Source organism: Emydura macquarii, unplaced genomic scaffold (genome assembly GCF_026122565.2).
Source record: "Emydura macquarii macquarii isolate MOO-44397 ecotype Brisbane River unplaced genomic scaffold, CSIRO-AGI_Emac_v2 contig_1483, whole genome shotgun sequence".
Taxonomy (NCBI): domain Eukaryota; kingdom Metazoa; phylum Chordata; order Testudines; family Chelidae; genus Emydura; species Emydura macquarii.
The window spans coordinates 22,695,976-22,713,481 of NW_027131620.1; the positions used below are offsets into that span (position 1 = coordinate 22,695,976).

A 17,506-nucleotide genomic window follows, 5' to 3' on the forward strand; every position below is an offset into this window, starting at 1 on the left:
GCAGACCAGCTGGTGTATGAAAGGTAGCAAGGAAGATGCAGCCCAAAGCCAGTTGTAGAGCTGGGCAAACTGAGTCAGTTTTAAGTGATCATTACATATGTGGCATGCTTTAGTTTGTAGTTTTAGGTTGTGACAGGTGTTAGAATTGCAGTGATATTTAGAAGACATTAGACAATATTTGCTTCAAAAGTGAGTGATTGAAACAGTGCTCCATATAATGGTGGCTGTTTGCCATTTATTGTACCAAACACCAGAAATTCTAATATAAACAGAAAACAAGCCCTACAGTTAATGTTGCTTGTGGCCAAAGGATATGACTACAGCACCACTGCTTGGAACTAAACTCAACTGACAGGTATGGATTTATAGGAGTAAAACTCCAGTTGGTATAAATCATGCTGATTAGTGCAGTTCACTTCTGAGTAGTGGTATTGAATTGATACTCTTGAGAACCGTTGGAACATGCCTGGCTGCAGCCTTCATTATTATCACTTCTGATTAAGCAAATTTTGTAAAGTCAACGTGAATAAAAAGTTACTACAGTGCCATTTAATGGGTTCAAAGAAGTGCCATTGTGTTTCATAGACTCATAGACTTTAAGGCCATAAGAGACCATAATGATCCTCTAGTCTGACCATCTGCACATCGCAGGCCACAGAACCTCACCCACGAACTCTGGCAGTAGGCCCATAACCTCTGGCTGAGTTACTGAAGTCCTCAAATCTTGATTTGAAAGCTTCAAGTTACTGAGAATCCATCGTTTACTCTAGTTCAAACCAGCAAGTGATCCATGTCCCAAGCTGCAAAGGAAGGAAAACTCCCCCTTTTCCCAGACTTCTACCAATCTGAACTCAGAAAAATTCTTTCCTGACCACATATATGGCAGTCAGTTGGACCCTGAGCATTTTAGCAAGACCCAACAGCCAGAACCCTGGCAAAGAATTCTCTGTAGTAACTCAGAGCCCTCCCCATATAGGGTCCCATCTCCAGCTGTTGGAGGTATTTGCTAATAGCAGTCACAGATGGGCCATATGCCATTGTAGGTAACCTCATCATACCATCCCCTCCATAAACTTACTAAACTCAGTTTTGAAACAAATTTGGTTTTTTGCCTCCACTAATCTCATTGCAAGGGTATCTAATTGCAAGCCTAAGCTTGTTGACTACCAGTTTATATCCATTTGTTCTTGTTCCAGCATTGGCCCTTGGCTTAAATAACTCCTCTCCCTCCCTGGTGTTTATCCTTCTGATATATTTATAGAGAGCAATCATATCTCCCCTCAGCCTTCGTTTTGTTCCTTAAGTCTCCTCTTGTGAGGCAGGTTCTCCATTCCTCTGCTCATCCTAGTAGCCTTTCTCTGCATCTGTTCCAATTTGAATTCATCTGTTCCAGTGTGAATTCACACAAGAGACCAGAATTGCACACTGTATTTCAGTTTTTTTTTCCTTTGTTGCCCTGCAACACTGTTTTCCCCACCAATTTTAAAATGCATATTGATATAGAAGGGTAGTATTCAGAAAACGTTGTAAAGAGCCAAAGAATCATCCCAAACTTGTACGATGTTGTATTTAGTTAAAATTGTAAGGATATAAGTTTCTTCAGTCTTTGCTCAATATTTTTCTTCCTGCTTTAACATGGAAATTTTGAGTGCACTTTAGTAAGTGCACTTGAAATGTGCTCTATTTTCATTCGAGCTTCTTAAGTATGTCTGTTTCCTCTGCTGAAGAGCTACAGTGTTTTGTAACTTGCCATGTTGTGTTACATCAGGACTGAAGTTCTCTCTGTAGTGGGACCAATATATTCTGCACTTAAAAGGTACAGATTTCTATAGCACCCATCTCTGTAGTGCCTAAGCACTGCATGTGTAACTGTAGTTCAGGTCCTTCAAGCCATGTGTAATGTTTCATGGGGGTTATTTTTGTGGCAGTTCTTTGCAAGGTGGCAGAATCATAATGAGAGCTAATACAGTAATATTTATACAGCAACTTTCGGCCAAGGATCTTAGAGCTTTGCAAATGTTAAGCCTCACAACACCCCTGTGAACTGGGAAACTATTTGCCCACATCCTTGTAACAGAAGCTACTGAGAGTTTATTATTATTTTTTTGGGATTGTCCTATCTCCATAAAGGCCTCAATCAGGATCAGGGACCCATTGTGGTGGGTGCTGTACAAATTCAGGATGAGATGCAATCCCTGCCCTCTGGGGCTCACAGTCTAAGAATTTCCCTCCCCTGCAGTGTGTTTGTTAAAATGTAAAAAGGCAATTTGTGTGCCTCTCTTGACAGGCTTACCAGCTTAGCATCCACAGGTTTTTCTTTTAATTTCAGAAACGAATGCCAGTGCAATGCAGTCAAAGAGAAGAAAATCCAAGTAAATTACTGCATGGAAACCTGAGACTTGTAAATGAGTGTGAATTCTACCAATAGCAATTTTGAGCTGTGATTTTTCTTTTTTATAAAAGAATAAAATTCTGTACAGTAAGTCATTTTAATATTATGCTATTCCCAGTAAATGCAAGTTTTTTTCTAAAAACAAATAAATGAATATAAAAATTTGGGTTATTGTTAAACCCTCTGGTATTGTAAGATGAAGTCCAGAGTTAGCACATTAGGTTAATGTGTTGTAAGAAATACAAGGGAGGAGCAGGGAAAGGCAGTTGTAAACTTATTTCTAAATTTCCACTTTTAATTAAAAAAAATTAGATGACAGGGTTGTCATTTTTAGGTATTAAAATGATGTATTGTGCTGTTGTTTTTAAGTACTGTATGTGAATAGCAGTAAGAGGGTTACAAGCAAACCCAGTCTTGTTTGGAAATGTAAATAATTTTATTATAAAGTAGATCTGATGTATTTGTTGTAGAAATGGACCAGTGAAATGAAAATAAATTTAAGGGTTTGTATAATGTGGAATCCCTAATGCTCTAAATAAATGTTGTCCTATAATTTGGCTTGTTTTATTATTAGCAGCAGCATAATACTGTGTGGGGAGATTGAATGGATTATTTGAAGCCCTCAGCCTACAAGCTCCTTATTTGGAGCTTTAAAGAGGAATTTGTTTAACCACAAATGAATTAACTAGTGCAGTTGTTGCAAAGCAAGAAAATATTCAAAGTCCACCCCAGCCTTTACGGTGCATGCGTTTAATATGGGCCAAGAAACTCCAAAAGAGAGCTTTCTCCATGTGGAAGTTTTCACCAAGAAGAAGATGTTGCACAGAAGAATGCTGTACTAAATGGTTTGGAGACTTTCTGAAATCTGGTACCTGGAAGGTTTATCTGAACAAGTATTCTGGGGTCAGTGGTGACTTGCTCATGTGTCCTACAAGAGAATGTAGGTCAGCCTTCCTGTGCTGGGAAGCTTTCATGGTAAGAAGTCGAGAAACAAGTCTTCCTAGATTGCCTGTTACCTTGCACACAGGCAATTTTCACAAATATTACACCTTGTAAAAAAAATCTCTGGAACATAAAGTGGCAAATAAGCTCTATTGTGCAGAAAATGTTGGTTGGTCAGCAGCTGCACCAGAAAGCTGAGCCTTTGCATATAAAACTTCAGAGGAAAAATTTCTGTTCTGGGCAAGGGCCAAATGGCAGATGTTACCTGTGCCCTGAAACTGTTAACTTCCCCCAGAGTGCCACATTCAGTCATGCTGTTTTGATACCTTGAATTACTGTACAAAATCAGTTTCTCCAAAAAAAACAAACAAAATCTACCCACTCCTGCTGCAGGGATATTAACAAGCTAGCAGTAGGCAACATGGCTCACCGAGATTTTGCCAAAACACTGAAAAGGGGCAATTAGTCTACCTTTCCACTTCCAACCTCCACACTTCTGCTTCCTTCAAAGCCTACCATCTTCAACAAACTAAGATGTAAAACTAAGCTATTTTAATATTTGTTTTTTCTTACTTTGAGATCACACTGCATCTGGTCTTGTTCTAATTGAAGTTGATGGCAAAACTCCCAGTGACTTTAATGGGACCTGGATCAGACTCAGCAAGAGCGCCACATGGCATATTTACACTAAGATTTTAGGGAACGTGATAAGAGAGAACCCTGGCTTTACTTATACTTTCTTTAAGTCTTGCCTTACATTTTATTTGTTATGCTGGTGAAAACTCCTGGGGTGATATTTGTGAAAACTAAGCTCCACTTTTTCCACAGAAGAGGTGTAAAGTGTGTAATGGCAATGCAGTCTTCTCCACGCTATCCTACCAATGAACCTGAAACTTGAGTGACCAGACCTATCAGGAAGAGGGTAATTTAGTCTCTCTTACCATGCCATTGTTGGCATGGCTGTGGATATTGCCAGCAATGAGGCCAGTTATGGTGAAATTTTTTGTGATGGGAGCTGGAGCCAAAACCACCAGATTTAAAAGCCACTAAACCATCCTATCCATTTGGGACAATTCTGACCTTGAGGTGAGAAGCTCTGTATCCCAATACCTGTCCCCTAAATCATTTAATTCCCCTAAATTTGCTTTTCCTGTGAGAATGGCTCTGAATTAGTCCCCTTTTTATTGTGGATGTCTAATATAAAACTCCTCTTGTTCTTGAAGCACATCTGACTACTGTTTGGAAATCCTAGACTCTGACAGCATGTAACTCAACTGGCACCGGAAGTTACGATTTCCACATATAAACGTTGCAGTGTGTGTCTTTTTGAACTGGAAGGTTCTGTCTGGACTCTAGTATGGTTAGTGTAGCTTCACTTGACTTCTCTGGACCCTTGTGGGTTGAGGTGGATAGTGCAATTGCTCCGACCCTTGGCATTCATTTCCCCTCTGTGGGAGAGGGGAGCTAATGAACCTCTGTTGGCATTTACATTGACTGAAAATTGTTGGATCAAAGAAGCAGCCTGGTGGAGATGATCAGCATAGGGCTCCTACCTGGCTTTTAGGAGAGGAAAAACAAATCTAGCCTCTGAGGTTCCTACCAAACCTTAGGGCTTGTTTGCTCAGGGAAATTTACCAGTATACTATACCCAGATATCAGTTTGACTAGTGTGGTAAAATTGTAATTCTCCACTTTGACACATTTTCCAGAATGAGTGCCTTTTTCCTGCTTTACTTAATCCACTTCCAAAAGCCAATATAAACTCAACTGGAAAAAGGTATTCTTATGCTGGGGGAAAAAAGTCTGCCTAGGAAGTTGTACTAGTATACCTAAAGTGGTATTATTGTACCGGTAGAGTCATACTGGTAAATTTCCCCATGTAAACAAGCTACAGCTTGTGCAGGTGCAGTTATGGATGATATTGCATGGCTGGTTACTGGGGAATCTGCTAGCTAGTATCAAGTTCGTTCCTTTCCACACTGTCACTGAGGTTTGTCTGCTTTGCATCCTTTCATCTCTATCCTGTTTTCTTTGCCTTCTCTTTGTTTCCGATTCCTGCTCCACTGCTGAGTGTGTAGCCCCCCCTCCCCCTCCCCCCAAGTCCAGTGCACCATTCTTCAGAGTTCACTAATCCCAGATGCCTCCTATAAACATGTTAAAATGAAACCCTTCATGTGAATGGAATGCTCTGATAAAGATACGATTGTACAGAGATAGCTTAGAAATAAAAAGCTACCACCGCTTTGGATGGTAGCAGAATTCTACAGCTAGTATTCTTTTGTTTAAGGACACTATCATCCACCAAGCCTTGGAAAAGGCCATTAGCACAAAGGCTATTAACTCAGTTTAAGATCTCTTGCCATCGTATACAGGGTGGAGATATGCTGTATCAAGAATGCATCACTTTGAGCTGAAGCTTTTTATTTTAACATCTTCCAACAGCTTCCTGCTGTCTGCATGGACAAGAACTGTGATTAGCAGCATGACACTTTACTACTTTTCACTTAAACTTATTGCAGGCTTGTGAAATTGAAATCCCACATTCCGATCTGTACTGATATGGAAAACACTGGTGCTTTCTTCATTAGGGAAGTGCTTCATCATCCTCTGGGCACAAACACTTGCTACAGTCAGTGAAATAAACTCCTGGATGTTACAGTAAGAGAAGTTGCCAAATCAAGGGCATGCATTCAGCCTTTCAAGACTTTTTTTAAATAGCAGGCTTCCTCTTGACTACTGGTGCTACTATAGCGCTGCCTCCCAGCGATGCTGGTCTTTATGTGCCTCAGATTAATTTGTTAAAACTTCAGCACCACTGGAGTGGTGGGTGTAACCAGTTTAACTGCACCTGGTTCCCTTTATGCTTTAAAACACACACACATACACAAAGTATGCTTTAAATATATAGATTTTTTTTTTTTTATTTCTTGTGGTTTTCCTTTATATTAGATTTTTTTTTTCCAGGACAGCATTACAATCTAACAACCAAAACCATGTTACATACATACACACACACACACACACACCACATAACATGTCCCAGGCAGTCGTGGCTCTGTCAACATGTTGCAAATGTTTAAACAGTATTCTACATGAAGTAGACTCCCTCTTTCTACTAGCCTTGCTTACATTGCTTTAACATGTAACACACAACAAGGACGTATTTTGTTAGCTTTCTGTTTTTGACGTAGGTTTCAGTTCTACAGTATAAGTGATGTAGAAAATGTTGGGCTTTTTTTTTTTTGTCTTCTCAAAGCCAGTTTTAAAAGTTGTCCTGCTATTGTAAGGCATACAATAGATTTGAAGGTTTAAATCACCCTCAGAAGAACAGAGCTGGGAAAAAAAAAACCTGCTGGGAATTTAATCTGCTTGATCATCTGGCTTGTATTTTAAACAGGTCAAATGCACACACTCTCAAAACTTGCTACTTGTAAGAGTGGTGGTGATGTGGAGAGCAGGAAAAGGAGGTGGCAAAAACAGAAAATGTTCTCAAACTTATTTTAAGAAGGTTTAAGGCAACCCTTTCAAACCAAATTATACTTTCTCTTTAGAAAAGTCTTTGAAAGAAAAAAAAAAAGATTAACATGCAGTGTGTCTTGGCAAAGTGCTGGTGGTAGTCATGTCATCTTAATAATCTATCTTCACTCTCAAACTAGTGGCAAATAAGATTTTAAACTGGCATTTCCAAAGATGCATAGGGGATTTAGGCACCAAAATAAGAGGATTTGGGGGCCTAACTCTAGCTCCTTTGAAAATCCCAAACCTGTTTTTTTCAAAATAACATACAGCTGTGGAATTGTAATTTAAATTCCCAGTCATCTTTTGCATAGGACTTTAACTATGGTTCCCTAATTTGTTACCAAACCATGCAAAAGGGTGAAAGGCACATATACAGTCAATACACAATGAAGAGGTATAATGCATATAGAAGAGTATTATGAACAGAATACCTAGTTGTGGGGGTTGATATATACACAAATAAAATATTGCAACATTCAAATGCTACATTACAGATACAGTTATGATACAATAGAAAAGACTAGTATTCTGTAGCTATTACAGTGTAAGCTGTTCCCTTGGCTCAGGAGCGTAAAAGCCGGATTTTGAAAGCACAAAGTGAATTAGATACAAGTTGTTTGCAGTGAGAAATGGGTGTTTAAAATACTTTGTATTTATGGACAGCTTTGCTCCCCAGCTCTTTAGCAAGAAGAACTTGGAACAGCAAAGATCTTTTGGGCTTCTCACATTAGTGAACTCTGTACCAGTTACATGCTGCTAGGGTTCCCCCCTCATCCACAAGGAATAGGATCTCCCATACCCTGTAGATAAAGGGCAAAATTCTGGCTCCATTGAACTCAAAGGAAGCTTTGTCATTGATTTCGGTGGGGCCAGGATTCACCCAGAATCTGAGTCTCCATGGAGGAAGGCTGAGCAGTGGCAGTGGCCCTGCCTATGAAGGCTCTGACAGAAGAAGTAGCTGAGGACAAGTAGCATATGCTGATCTAGACCAATGAGACAGATGTATCTTACAGCCTAATCAGGCAGATTTATTATGAGGGAAGTTGGTGTTGCCTAAGTGGGTTTAGATGGGGGTAAGGGCTGAATGTTTCATCAGGTTCTAACCCACATCCTGCATCTCCTAGTAAACAAAGGGTGTAGGGAGGTGGAAAGAACTTGAAGCTGCTGTTGCTTACTGAACAAAGAAGGGATAAGTCCTATTCAGAGTCATCTTCGATATGAGATGGCCCTTTTGAATTTTTTTTATACCATTCTTTGGGGGGAGAAATGTGGGATTTGTTTCTTAGATTAAATTTCATGAGCTAATTTTTTTAGAAAAAGCCTTTTTGCTCCTGCATCAAGGGCATAAAGTCAGTGGCTACGTTGAGGGCCCTTTAAAAAACTGACCCTGTATTTCTGATTGTCAAGATTTCAATCACCCATTAACTTCTGGGCTCCAAGAGCTGCCCGCTGTTGCCTGCTTCCTGTGCCAGACTGCCTTTTTGGGGTGATCAGAAGGGGGAAGCAGCATCGCCTCTGGTTAGGAGGGTTTCCAAAACTCGTACATGTCAAAACAAAACTGATCTGCTAACCACACCACAGCACCCCACCATTCTTACCCCTGCCATTCCAGTTATAAATAGACTCTTCTAAATTCCCGGCTCCTCCTCCCATTGGCAAAACGCCCAGTTAGTTCAGCGGAATGAGAGCTGGGCCCCGGTGGTGTTCACAGATTGGCTGGATGTCTGACAGCTCCCAAACCCTGCTGAGCAGCTGCAGCAGAAATGGACGGAGGTGAACATAACCAGTTCGCCCTGGCCTGCCCCTGCCCTCAAGCTTTGGAAACAGTTATGGCCACATAATGGGATAATACGTCAATCTGGACATGAAAGCAGGTGCTGCATGTGAGCCACTTTTGTCGCCAAACTATAATAGTTGAAGCTTCTTCTAGAGAGGCATAGAGGAGGCACCTGAAACTAAAGGAGGAAATGCTATGGTTGGCCTGACTGATGCTGCATGGGAATCAAATGGGCCAGAGTGAGCTCAGTGTAGTTAAAAATGGTGGGCGTGGAGCTTGACGCCCAGAGAGCCTACAGAAGAAGTTTCAAAAGTGCCCTAGGGCTATAGGAGAAATTCCACACCCTTGGCCCCTTGGCCTCTAGCAGTTTTAGTTGCCCTCATCTTTTCTGATTCAATTTATTTAAAGAGAAGGTAACTAGCTGACTAAGGGGGAGGTGTGCCATCAGCGGAAACAATGGCATAACACTATTCTCTATACTGTTCAGGAGCTTTCTAAACAGACAGCCCCTCAGGACTTTATTTTCCACCCTATGGTGGGGTTTTTTTTAAAGTTAAAAAGAATCAGAAATGATATTATTCCTAAGAGAGGGAACAACCCTTGCAGGGCCTCCCCCCCACCCCATCCTTGCTCTCAACACACTATTTCCAAACCATTTTGCACCAGTCTGGCTCTATTCTGCTCCCATTGACTCTGCTGGGAGTCGGCTCTAGCCCAGAGTTTGCCATTTGTATGGCACACCAGCGCGGCGTCAGCTCTGCTTCTGAGCTCTTGGTGTTGCCCCAAAGTGCTTGGTGGCCTTGATGCTCCCTCAGAATATATTACCTAAAAATAGCTTGCTAGATATTTGCAGTGAAAGCGGCGTAGAGGAGGAATGAGTTACATTTCAGCAATCTGTGTGAATTCTGCGACCCACATGAGTGAGGTGGGACTGCCATTGGACAGCTAGTGAGAAAGCGGTCACTGCTAACTTTAAATCTGTTACAGTTACACCTCAAATCCTCTTCCTCTTCCAAAAGGCAGCAGCTACTAGCAGTTCATGCTAAGAAAAATAAAAAGACATCCTACTAGGTTTAACAAATTCCTTCAGGACATGCAGATTAGTATCAACAGCCTCACGGGAAATAAAAGAACATCTCAGCATCAAATGGTTCTGAAATATGCACTTTTAAAGGTCTCAACACATTGTTTGTCCCTGAGTCCATGCTGTAGTTTCCCCATACAAATACAAAAGAAATTGAAAACTCAACATAGTCATTAAGTAGGACATCAGAACAATGCTCTCCCAGCTAGAGGTTGGTTGGTTGGTTTAAACTTTCAGTTGGGGGCATCACAGAACGAACCACAAACTGGAAATACTGCATGAAAAACAAAAACCTTACATCCACTCGCTGTTTTTTAAGATATTTACACACTTGCACACAAAAATTCTGTATTTTAAGCACCTTTTGTTTGATTTTAAGATAAAAGGAGAGCCATATAACCTCAGTGTGACAGACTTCACTTGATTGGTAAAGAACTGGGACAGGAAATTTGGTAGCAGACCAGTGCTTCTAGTGCGCGCTGTTTTAAAAGACAGGAAAATTGCAGGGCACCTGCAAGCCAGTTTGAACACACCCCCTGCTGCAGCATTAGATGTTTGGTCACTCTTTATAGCAGGTACCTTTATAATCAGTTTATGAAGGGTTAATAAATGATTCATAGCTATGATACGCACATTACAGAGAGGACGTTCTGTGTTATTGATGCTTGTAAGCCATGATAAGAGTAATCTTAGTGACCTAGCTAACAATGGTTTGACCTTTCATTAAAATATTATTAATTATTGATTTACCTTTGCTAAACTGGTGCTATCTAGTATGATGGTAGTTTTGCTTGGTTTCCCATGCTGGCTAAGGCTAACATGATGCAGTTGTGCAGAACGATGACATCAAAACAAAGCTCCTTGCATTTTCATTCTAAATAAAAAAGGACTTAAATAACAATGTTAGCCATTAAAAATGAACCATCACTGAAACAGGCAGTGGTCAGGCTAGTGCACTCAGTCCCGCTCTTCTAACTGCACCTGAGGGCCTGATCCTGCACTACTGAGGGTTACGAGAGCTTTGCCATTGACTTCAGTTGCTGCTGGATCAGGCCCTACTTGCCTAGTTTCTGCTTCTCACTGTCCTGGCCAATAAGTGAGGGTGGAAGGCTTTTAAAGAAGGCCTTCTCTTTCTGGGAGAAATGCTCGTGAGCAGATTAGCAGACAAGGGAGTTGTAAAATTGTGCAGTGTGAATAGCATTCCCCAAAGCAATGTGTGTTTCTAGGCAGCGTCGCTCCCTCGCTGTCGCCGCCATTCAGCACCGGTTTGACCTGCAAGTCACAAAAGCCAGCTCAGATTTCACAAGTGTTATGGAATCGTTGGGCTCTGGGCCCATATGCCATCACTGTGTTACATTTGTGACGTCCCAGTCATTTGCAGGGCAACTGAGGCACATCGTAACTGGCTGTTTAGAACTGTGCGACAGTAACTGGTGGGCACTGGGCTGGGAGGCAGAAAAACACTGACCTTGTGCTGCTCTTTATTGGTTTCTGCGCCAGCAAGAAAATCGCCCTCTAAAGCCACCTTATGCGCGTGAAACAGGCTAATGCTACAGGACACGTTGGCCAGCCAGCCCATGAAAAGGAGAACGGAACAGGGATGCAGAGAGGAGAGACTTGACGAGCAGCCAAAATTTAACTCCATTCCTACGCCGCTGCTTCAAAAGTTCTTAAATCTGACATGGATGTTGACGTGCTCAGGAAACAGCTCCTCCTCACCTCTGCAAGAACATAAGTCAATGTTCATGGAAAATGCACCAAGCCAAACTTGGCTCAGGGATCACGTTAGAAAAAGGCATTTACTATGAAATCAAGGATATAAACTTCCCATCAAGTCAAGACGTTGTCAGGCTCCAGTACGGAGTCGTCTGCAAATGAAATAATAGCCATTCGTCACCGCCATTAACACTAGCCTGGTGGGACCTTCAGCTGTGCGTAGCTGTGGGTCTAGCACTTCACTCCCTGCTCCAACACATGGCGACAACGTGGCGCTGGTATCAAACGACACACAGAAGCGGGGATCATCCAAACTATGAGAAATAACACTGGGTTTTCAAGGTCTCTCTCTCTCGCTCATTAACTGCTGTTACACCATCTTGCCAAGAGATCTGTGCAAATGAGCTCGCCTGCCTCTGCAAACGCTAACAAGGGCGCAAAAGCAAAGAGGAACAAACATCCTAGCGCTATGGCAATTTTGCCCTTGATTTCACCGAAAGCAGAGATCAGAGTCTAAAAATCAGGTTCCTATTAGAGATGGGCCTAAGCCACAGAGATTGGAGCCACCTGGAACATCCTCAAGATGTGTGTGTTGGAGGTGGGGTGGGGAGAGTTCAGGTCCAGCATATTGGTTGGGGGCCATCTCTAGTTATTACAGTCACAAGTGATTCAGTCAAAAATAGCTGCCGAAAGCTTCCTTTCCATTAGTGCTGTTACTGCTTTTTTTACTCTTTGCCAGGCACTGCTCTTATTCATCCAGGCAGGTTAGAATTTATTTCCATTCGGTGTGAGAACTTTCTGTTTGGTTGTGTCATGTGGGCATCAGGTCTTTATTTTGGAGACACTAATAATAGTCTTGTGCAGAACTTTCAAAAAGCCAAACTGAGAGGGCTAGAAAGCTAGAGACAGGAGGGCCACTTCAACCAGTGGTTAATTACGCTGAAGAAGAAAAGAACACATTTGAAAAAATAGTTAAAGTAAGCCCATTTGTCCCTGTGTTTTTAGAGGCTCCCATGGCACCTGCATTTTAGCTAGCTCCTGAAGGCAAAATGGTATTAGCCAGTCTCCCGGCTAACCTGATCTGTTTGCCACAGTTCCTGGAGGCCGCTAATTGGAAGTTTGTTTCCTTTAAAAAGTCTCAAGAGCTCAATGAGACATTTTAAAAGGGACTCTCACATGGTGTAGGCCCACTGGTGACAATTTTTTTTTTTAAAGATTTCTCAAAAGCTAATATGAAGTTAAAGGTTTTCATAATGGTTTAGAGACGATGTTCCAGTGAACGCCGTTTATTGTTGGGTTTCAAAATGGCCGTTTATGGTGGAAACTCAAACGCAACAGCACTGTGCAAATGCAGACGCACTGGAACAGGAGACTGCCTATGAAGAGCACGTGGCCAATCTAACTTCAGTCCCCAGGAGAGCGACGTGCATCCAATAAATAAAGTCCATCAACAGAGGAAAGTGATTTGAATCCATCTTTGCAGTTTTGCTGATCTCCTGGATTGTTAACGTATGATTTATTTTTTTTATCTTGACGGTGGTGTTTAAGGATAATCACTTTGGGCCAAACCCATTTCTGGTGTAGCAGCATTAAAACCAAGTTACACCAGGGATGAATTTGGCTATTCATGTCAGAGGGGTTTACTTTATTATCCCATTCCAACTACAGGGATGAGGTTCCTCAACTGGTCTGAAATCCTGGAACTTTATTTCTCATAGGAAACTTCCTATAGTCCTAAAGGGACTATAAGACTAGAAAGCATTAGTCCTGCCTGTTACAGTGGAATAGAGGAGCTGTCATATATACCTCTTTTCGGGGGACTTGTCATATCTATCTCCATCAAAGTAGGCACAAGTTCTCAGCCTTGGGCTTGCACCTTCTCAACTGCTCCAGTTTCCAACTTCCTTTCTTGTCTTGCCCTTTCTCTTCCTGCCTTTCTTTTCTTCCCACTCTCTCTTGCTTCCTTTCTTGTTTCACATCTTTTCACTACCAGCTTCGACGTACTTTGCCACCTCTATGACTGGTGCACAAGCCCCTTTCTGCGCTGTCATTCCGAACACTGGATGTGACAGCAAACCATACACGGCGGTTATACTAGTGCGAAGGAGGATTTCCATGCCTGGGAGTTTGAGTGATGGGACATGTCCTACCATTAGATTTAGGATCATGCTGAAGAAGAATCATCCTCTGAAGAGGTGCTTGCTATAGATGGCAGACTGGCAGCACTGAGATGACAATCTGAGGATCCCTTGGGATTCACCCTGGTGCCGCGTGTCTCTTTTGAGTGAACCCCTCTGGCCAATACGAGAGCAGCATGGACTGACAACTGAGTGAGTCCCGCCAAGTTCTCTTCTGTCAGAAAGCTGGGTCAGCCCAGGGAAGGGCCATTAAGGAGGACACAAACAGCACAGGGCTTTACTGAGAGGACATTATTTACATGCACTAACTTGGCACGATCAATGTGGCTGTGCCCCTGCTGCCGCTCTGTGAATGCTTCGGAGTTGGATGGTGGGATCGCTCCCTCCTCTTCTCCTGCTGTCTTCGCCCCGGCCTTTCCCTGGTGGTGAGACTGTCTCATCAGCGGGGAGCGGCTCCTCTGATAGCTCCCTGTAAGGTGGTGGGCTTTATACAAGGCTGCTTTGCCAGTTTGTTTTCCGAGGGTCCAAATTTTGACTTAAAGTAAAAACCACCAAGAGCTGTTTGGACACGTACAGATCACTGGCTTCCTGGCCTGCTTGTTCATCGTGAAACCATTGGCTCTGAAGATCTAATACCATGTTTACAATCAATCGTATAATCCACCCCCCACGCACATATACAGATTTGTACCCTGCCTTTTGCTTGGGATGAGAATTCTTTATTTTGATTATGAGTTTTTCAAGGGCATCATCATGGTCATTTGCAAGCAAGTCATTGGGGGGGGTTGTTTGTTGTTGATTTTTTTTGCCTAAGCTGGTGAATGTTCCTGGCAATTTCACAAGGCAGGTTTGTTCATGTCCTTCTAAACACCTCCTGATCTCTTCACTACGTTCCACAAGCAATAATCTGCTTAGAGTTTTGACACTTGTCCGTTAAGCAAAGCTGTTTGGAGGGGGTGGACCAAATGTACATAAGAAATCCCACTGTACCCTACAATAATAAAATGGACTTTGCACTCTTTTTTAAAAGGCTATGGGGAATTAAGGGATACAATACTATCACACCAGCCTGATTTCCAGAAGCACTGAGTAGCTGCAGCTCCCACGGATTTCAGCTGGAGTTGTAGGTGCTCAACACTTCTGAAAATCAAATCTTGAATATGTGCTAGGAAAATGCTCAAGCAGGGTTCCCTCTACTCCAGTATGGCACCTCTGAACAGACAGCTAGATAATAAGAGCATGAAATTAAGGATCAGCAATGATGCCCCATCCTAGCTCCTAAGTTAATTCAGAGAGGAGCTGATATGCAATCCAGTTTTTAAAGGGGGGATGCCGTATTCCACATAAGTCATTACATTTTCTTGGAATTTGGACCAAATTGCGTTGTTATTTTGTTCCAATTTGCAGTTGAACCTGGTATCTCCATTTGTGACATCACAATCTGATCCATGGATAAGAATGTGATGCCATAAAGAAAGGCACTGATGTCACAGGCTCCCTACTACAATGACAAGGGATAAAGGAAATGACAGGGCATCTTCAACCTCCCATAAATTCAGAGTGACATTGGTGTTAAACTTAGCGAAAGGTAGAGCATTCAGTGGGAACACCAAACTGGAATTCAAATACTGGTAACCGTTGCAAGAGCAGATGGAAGAACTTATGTGAGTACTGGGGAAGGAGGCAGGGAGCTGGGGAAGTATCGCCCATCAGGAATCATTTTCCCGAGGATAACTGGTTGGATACAAGTTTCTCCAGACACTTTAGCACTGATTTTTATATCATCTCTTGACATTTAAAAGCTGACCCACAGCCTTGTTGGGTTACATAAGGGTGTTGTGCTGGCTTTCTCTCCTTCTCAGCTCCAGATAGAAATCTGCAGTGCTAGAGAGGAGGGGGAGGGCAAGGTATCTAACTGGAGAAGGAAAAAAATAATAGGTAAGCAAATGTAAAAAGGGGGAGTGAAACCGAAGGATAGCCCAGCCAGGATCTGCTATGGAGTGTCACTGGTTCAGAAGAAATTGAGATTTTCTCATGGGGACAGGTTTATTCCAGAGAAAGGATGAAGACCCCTCGTCTGGAGAAAGCATCGCAAGATGGGAAGTGAAGCTTGAGAGTTAAAGGGGAAATGCCCCGCAGTGCAGACTTCCTGAAGTAGTTTAGTAGTTGTACTGGCGCTGGCATGGTTGGTAGACAAAGCTGCCCTGGTGTTTGGCCCGCCGTGGGTGGCACTCTCTGGCCCGGTTCTGCCGCTGCATGACCTTCTGACTGAGCTTGTGCTTCTCTACCAGCTGCTTTGCTCGCTGGATCCGACGGACCTGGCTGACCTTCTCCAAGATGGCAGCTTTCGCGGTGAGGGAGGTGGCGTGGTGCGAGGTGTGGCGCTCCAACCGGGGTTCAGGCACTTCCCTAGAGAGAGACACACATGCATGTTAATGGCTGAGCTCTGATGACCTCAGACAGGTGACTGGGGAAACACCACTTTTCCTTTCCCCAGGGCACAAAGGGGTCGACTGCCAACTGGAGTCACTCATGGGTCGACTGGCAGCTCCCTTCTCAGTCACCTGTGCAAATACCCACACAACAAAAGTGCTACGTCATGCCCACCACGCAGTAATACTATGGTGTGGTGACAGCATCAGGGAAATATTTTTCCCAGATCAGCATGGCACTTTCATTCTTTAAAATGCTGATATTAACCAGGCTAACATCCCCTTAAGGACCATTTAGCTGGCTCTGCATGTGTGTTATTGATGAGCAAACATACAGAGCCACATTACAAGGAGAGTCTAAGGTGATTTCTTCTAACCTCAGCGTGCAAATTACTCCATCTTAGGCTCCCTTTAATTTAGTAATTGGCATTTCATTGACACCTTTCCCCTACACATCACCTCTGAATTTGGCCCGCTGTCTCCTGTAAGCCATACTGTTCAAAGCCCCTTACAAGTTACAAGGCCAATTGAATTATGAGCGAACTGTTCCGTAGGACAAATCTGCAATAAGCACAGTTGTTAAAAGGAACAGAACATTCCCAGCGCAGATGATTGTCATGGTTAAACCAAGTTCCCATTAAAGCATGGGGAGAAGGGTTCTTCAAAGCCAGCTGCTCTGTCAGCACAAGTACTCCTCGAACAATGAGGGTTATTAAGGGCAAATCGAGCTTTCCTCCTTTCTTCCCTACTTTTCACTATTATTTGCAGCCATTTTGCTTTATATTTCACACTCGGACTCCAACCTTCCACTGACTCCAGAATTTGGCTCCACGAAAGAGGAGTTTGCAAAGGGCAAATTAAATCACAGCTGCTGATGCTCAGTATCGCCCTCTGAGACCTGCCCATGAATTCAAACTTGGACTGGCCCATGACCCTGTGGTGCTGTATAAATTATAATAACGTATATGGCCCACGCTACCGGGGAGTTTTAATGCCAAAAACAATAGAGCTCTTGGACTCGCTCATGTCAAGGCCTTAGCCTAGTTGGCCATTAGTGCGTACGTGCTCTTGTGATGCTCCGATAACTCATGCCGTCACACTGAGCAGACTGCGTGGCTTGTAACCTGCCATGTGGCTACACTTCCTTGCATTGGTTGTGAACTATGCAGCTGCTCACGGGAGAATGTGTGGGATTGGAAGTAAGGATCACTGCTGCCTCCCAGGTAGAGCTCCTTTCCTGGAAAGCAGTGGACTTTGTTCCCCTCCATGGGGATATTTTTCCTCTCTAGGCGTGCAGGGGGCTAGTGCTCAGGAAAGCTCAATTTGCAGGAAGAACAGAACTCCAGAGTGGAGGATTTTGCTTTCAGAACTATAACTGGACCAGGGAGGAGGAGACGCAGATGATCCAAGTCCACTTGACACAGGGAAGTTTTTTCGGTGTATGGGTTTCTGCTGGAACGAGGCTGGTATAACTTAAAGAGTGTCCACGCCGTGTTGCTTATGCCA

General features: G+C 43.0%; 2 protein-coding genes across 7 annotated transcripts in view; one reads left to right on the forward strand and one right to left on the reverse strand.

The window, feature by feature from the left end:
• Nucleotides 1–2,945, forward strand: part of NCOA6 (nuclear receptor coactivator 6) — a 63,223-nt gene extending 60,278 nt beyond the window's left edge. For all 5 annotated transcript variants that reach the window (XM_067554455.1, XM_067554458.1, XM_067554454.1 and 2 more), the window contains one exon: nucleotides 2,330–2,945. In XM_067554455.1, the coding sequence (XP_067410556.1) occupies nucleotides 2,330–2,376 (47 nt within the window). In that variant the 3' untranslated portion in view covers nucleotides 2,377–2,945. The remainder of the gene's footprint in view (nucleotides 1–2,329) is intronic.
• Nucleotides 2,946–6,226: 3,281 nt separating this feature from the next.
• The window catches only part of TP53INP2 (tumor protein p53 inducible nuclear protein 2), a 48,652-nt gene continuing 37,372 nt past the window's right edge, over nucleotides 6,227–17,506 (reverse strand). For both annotated transcript variants that reach the window (XM_067554462.1, XM_067554461.1), the window contains exon 4: nucleotides 6,227–15,977. In XM_067554462.1, coding sequence (XP_067410563.1) covers nucleotides 15,728–15,977 — 250 coding nt within the window. In that variant the 3' untranslated portion in view covers nucleotides 6,227–15,727. The remainder of the gene's footprint in view (nucleotides 15,978–17,506) is intronic.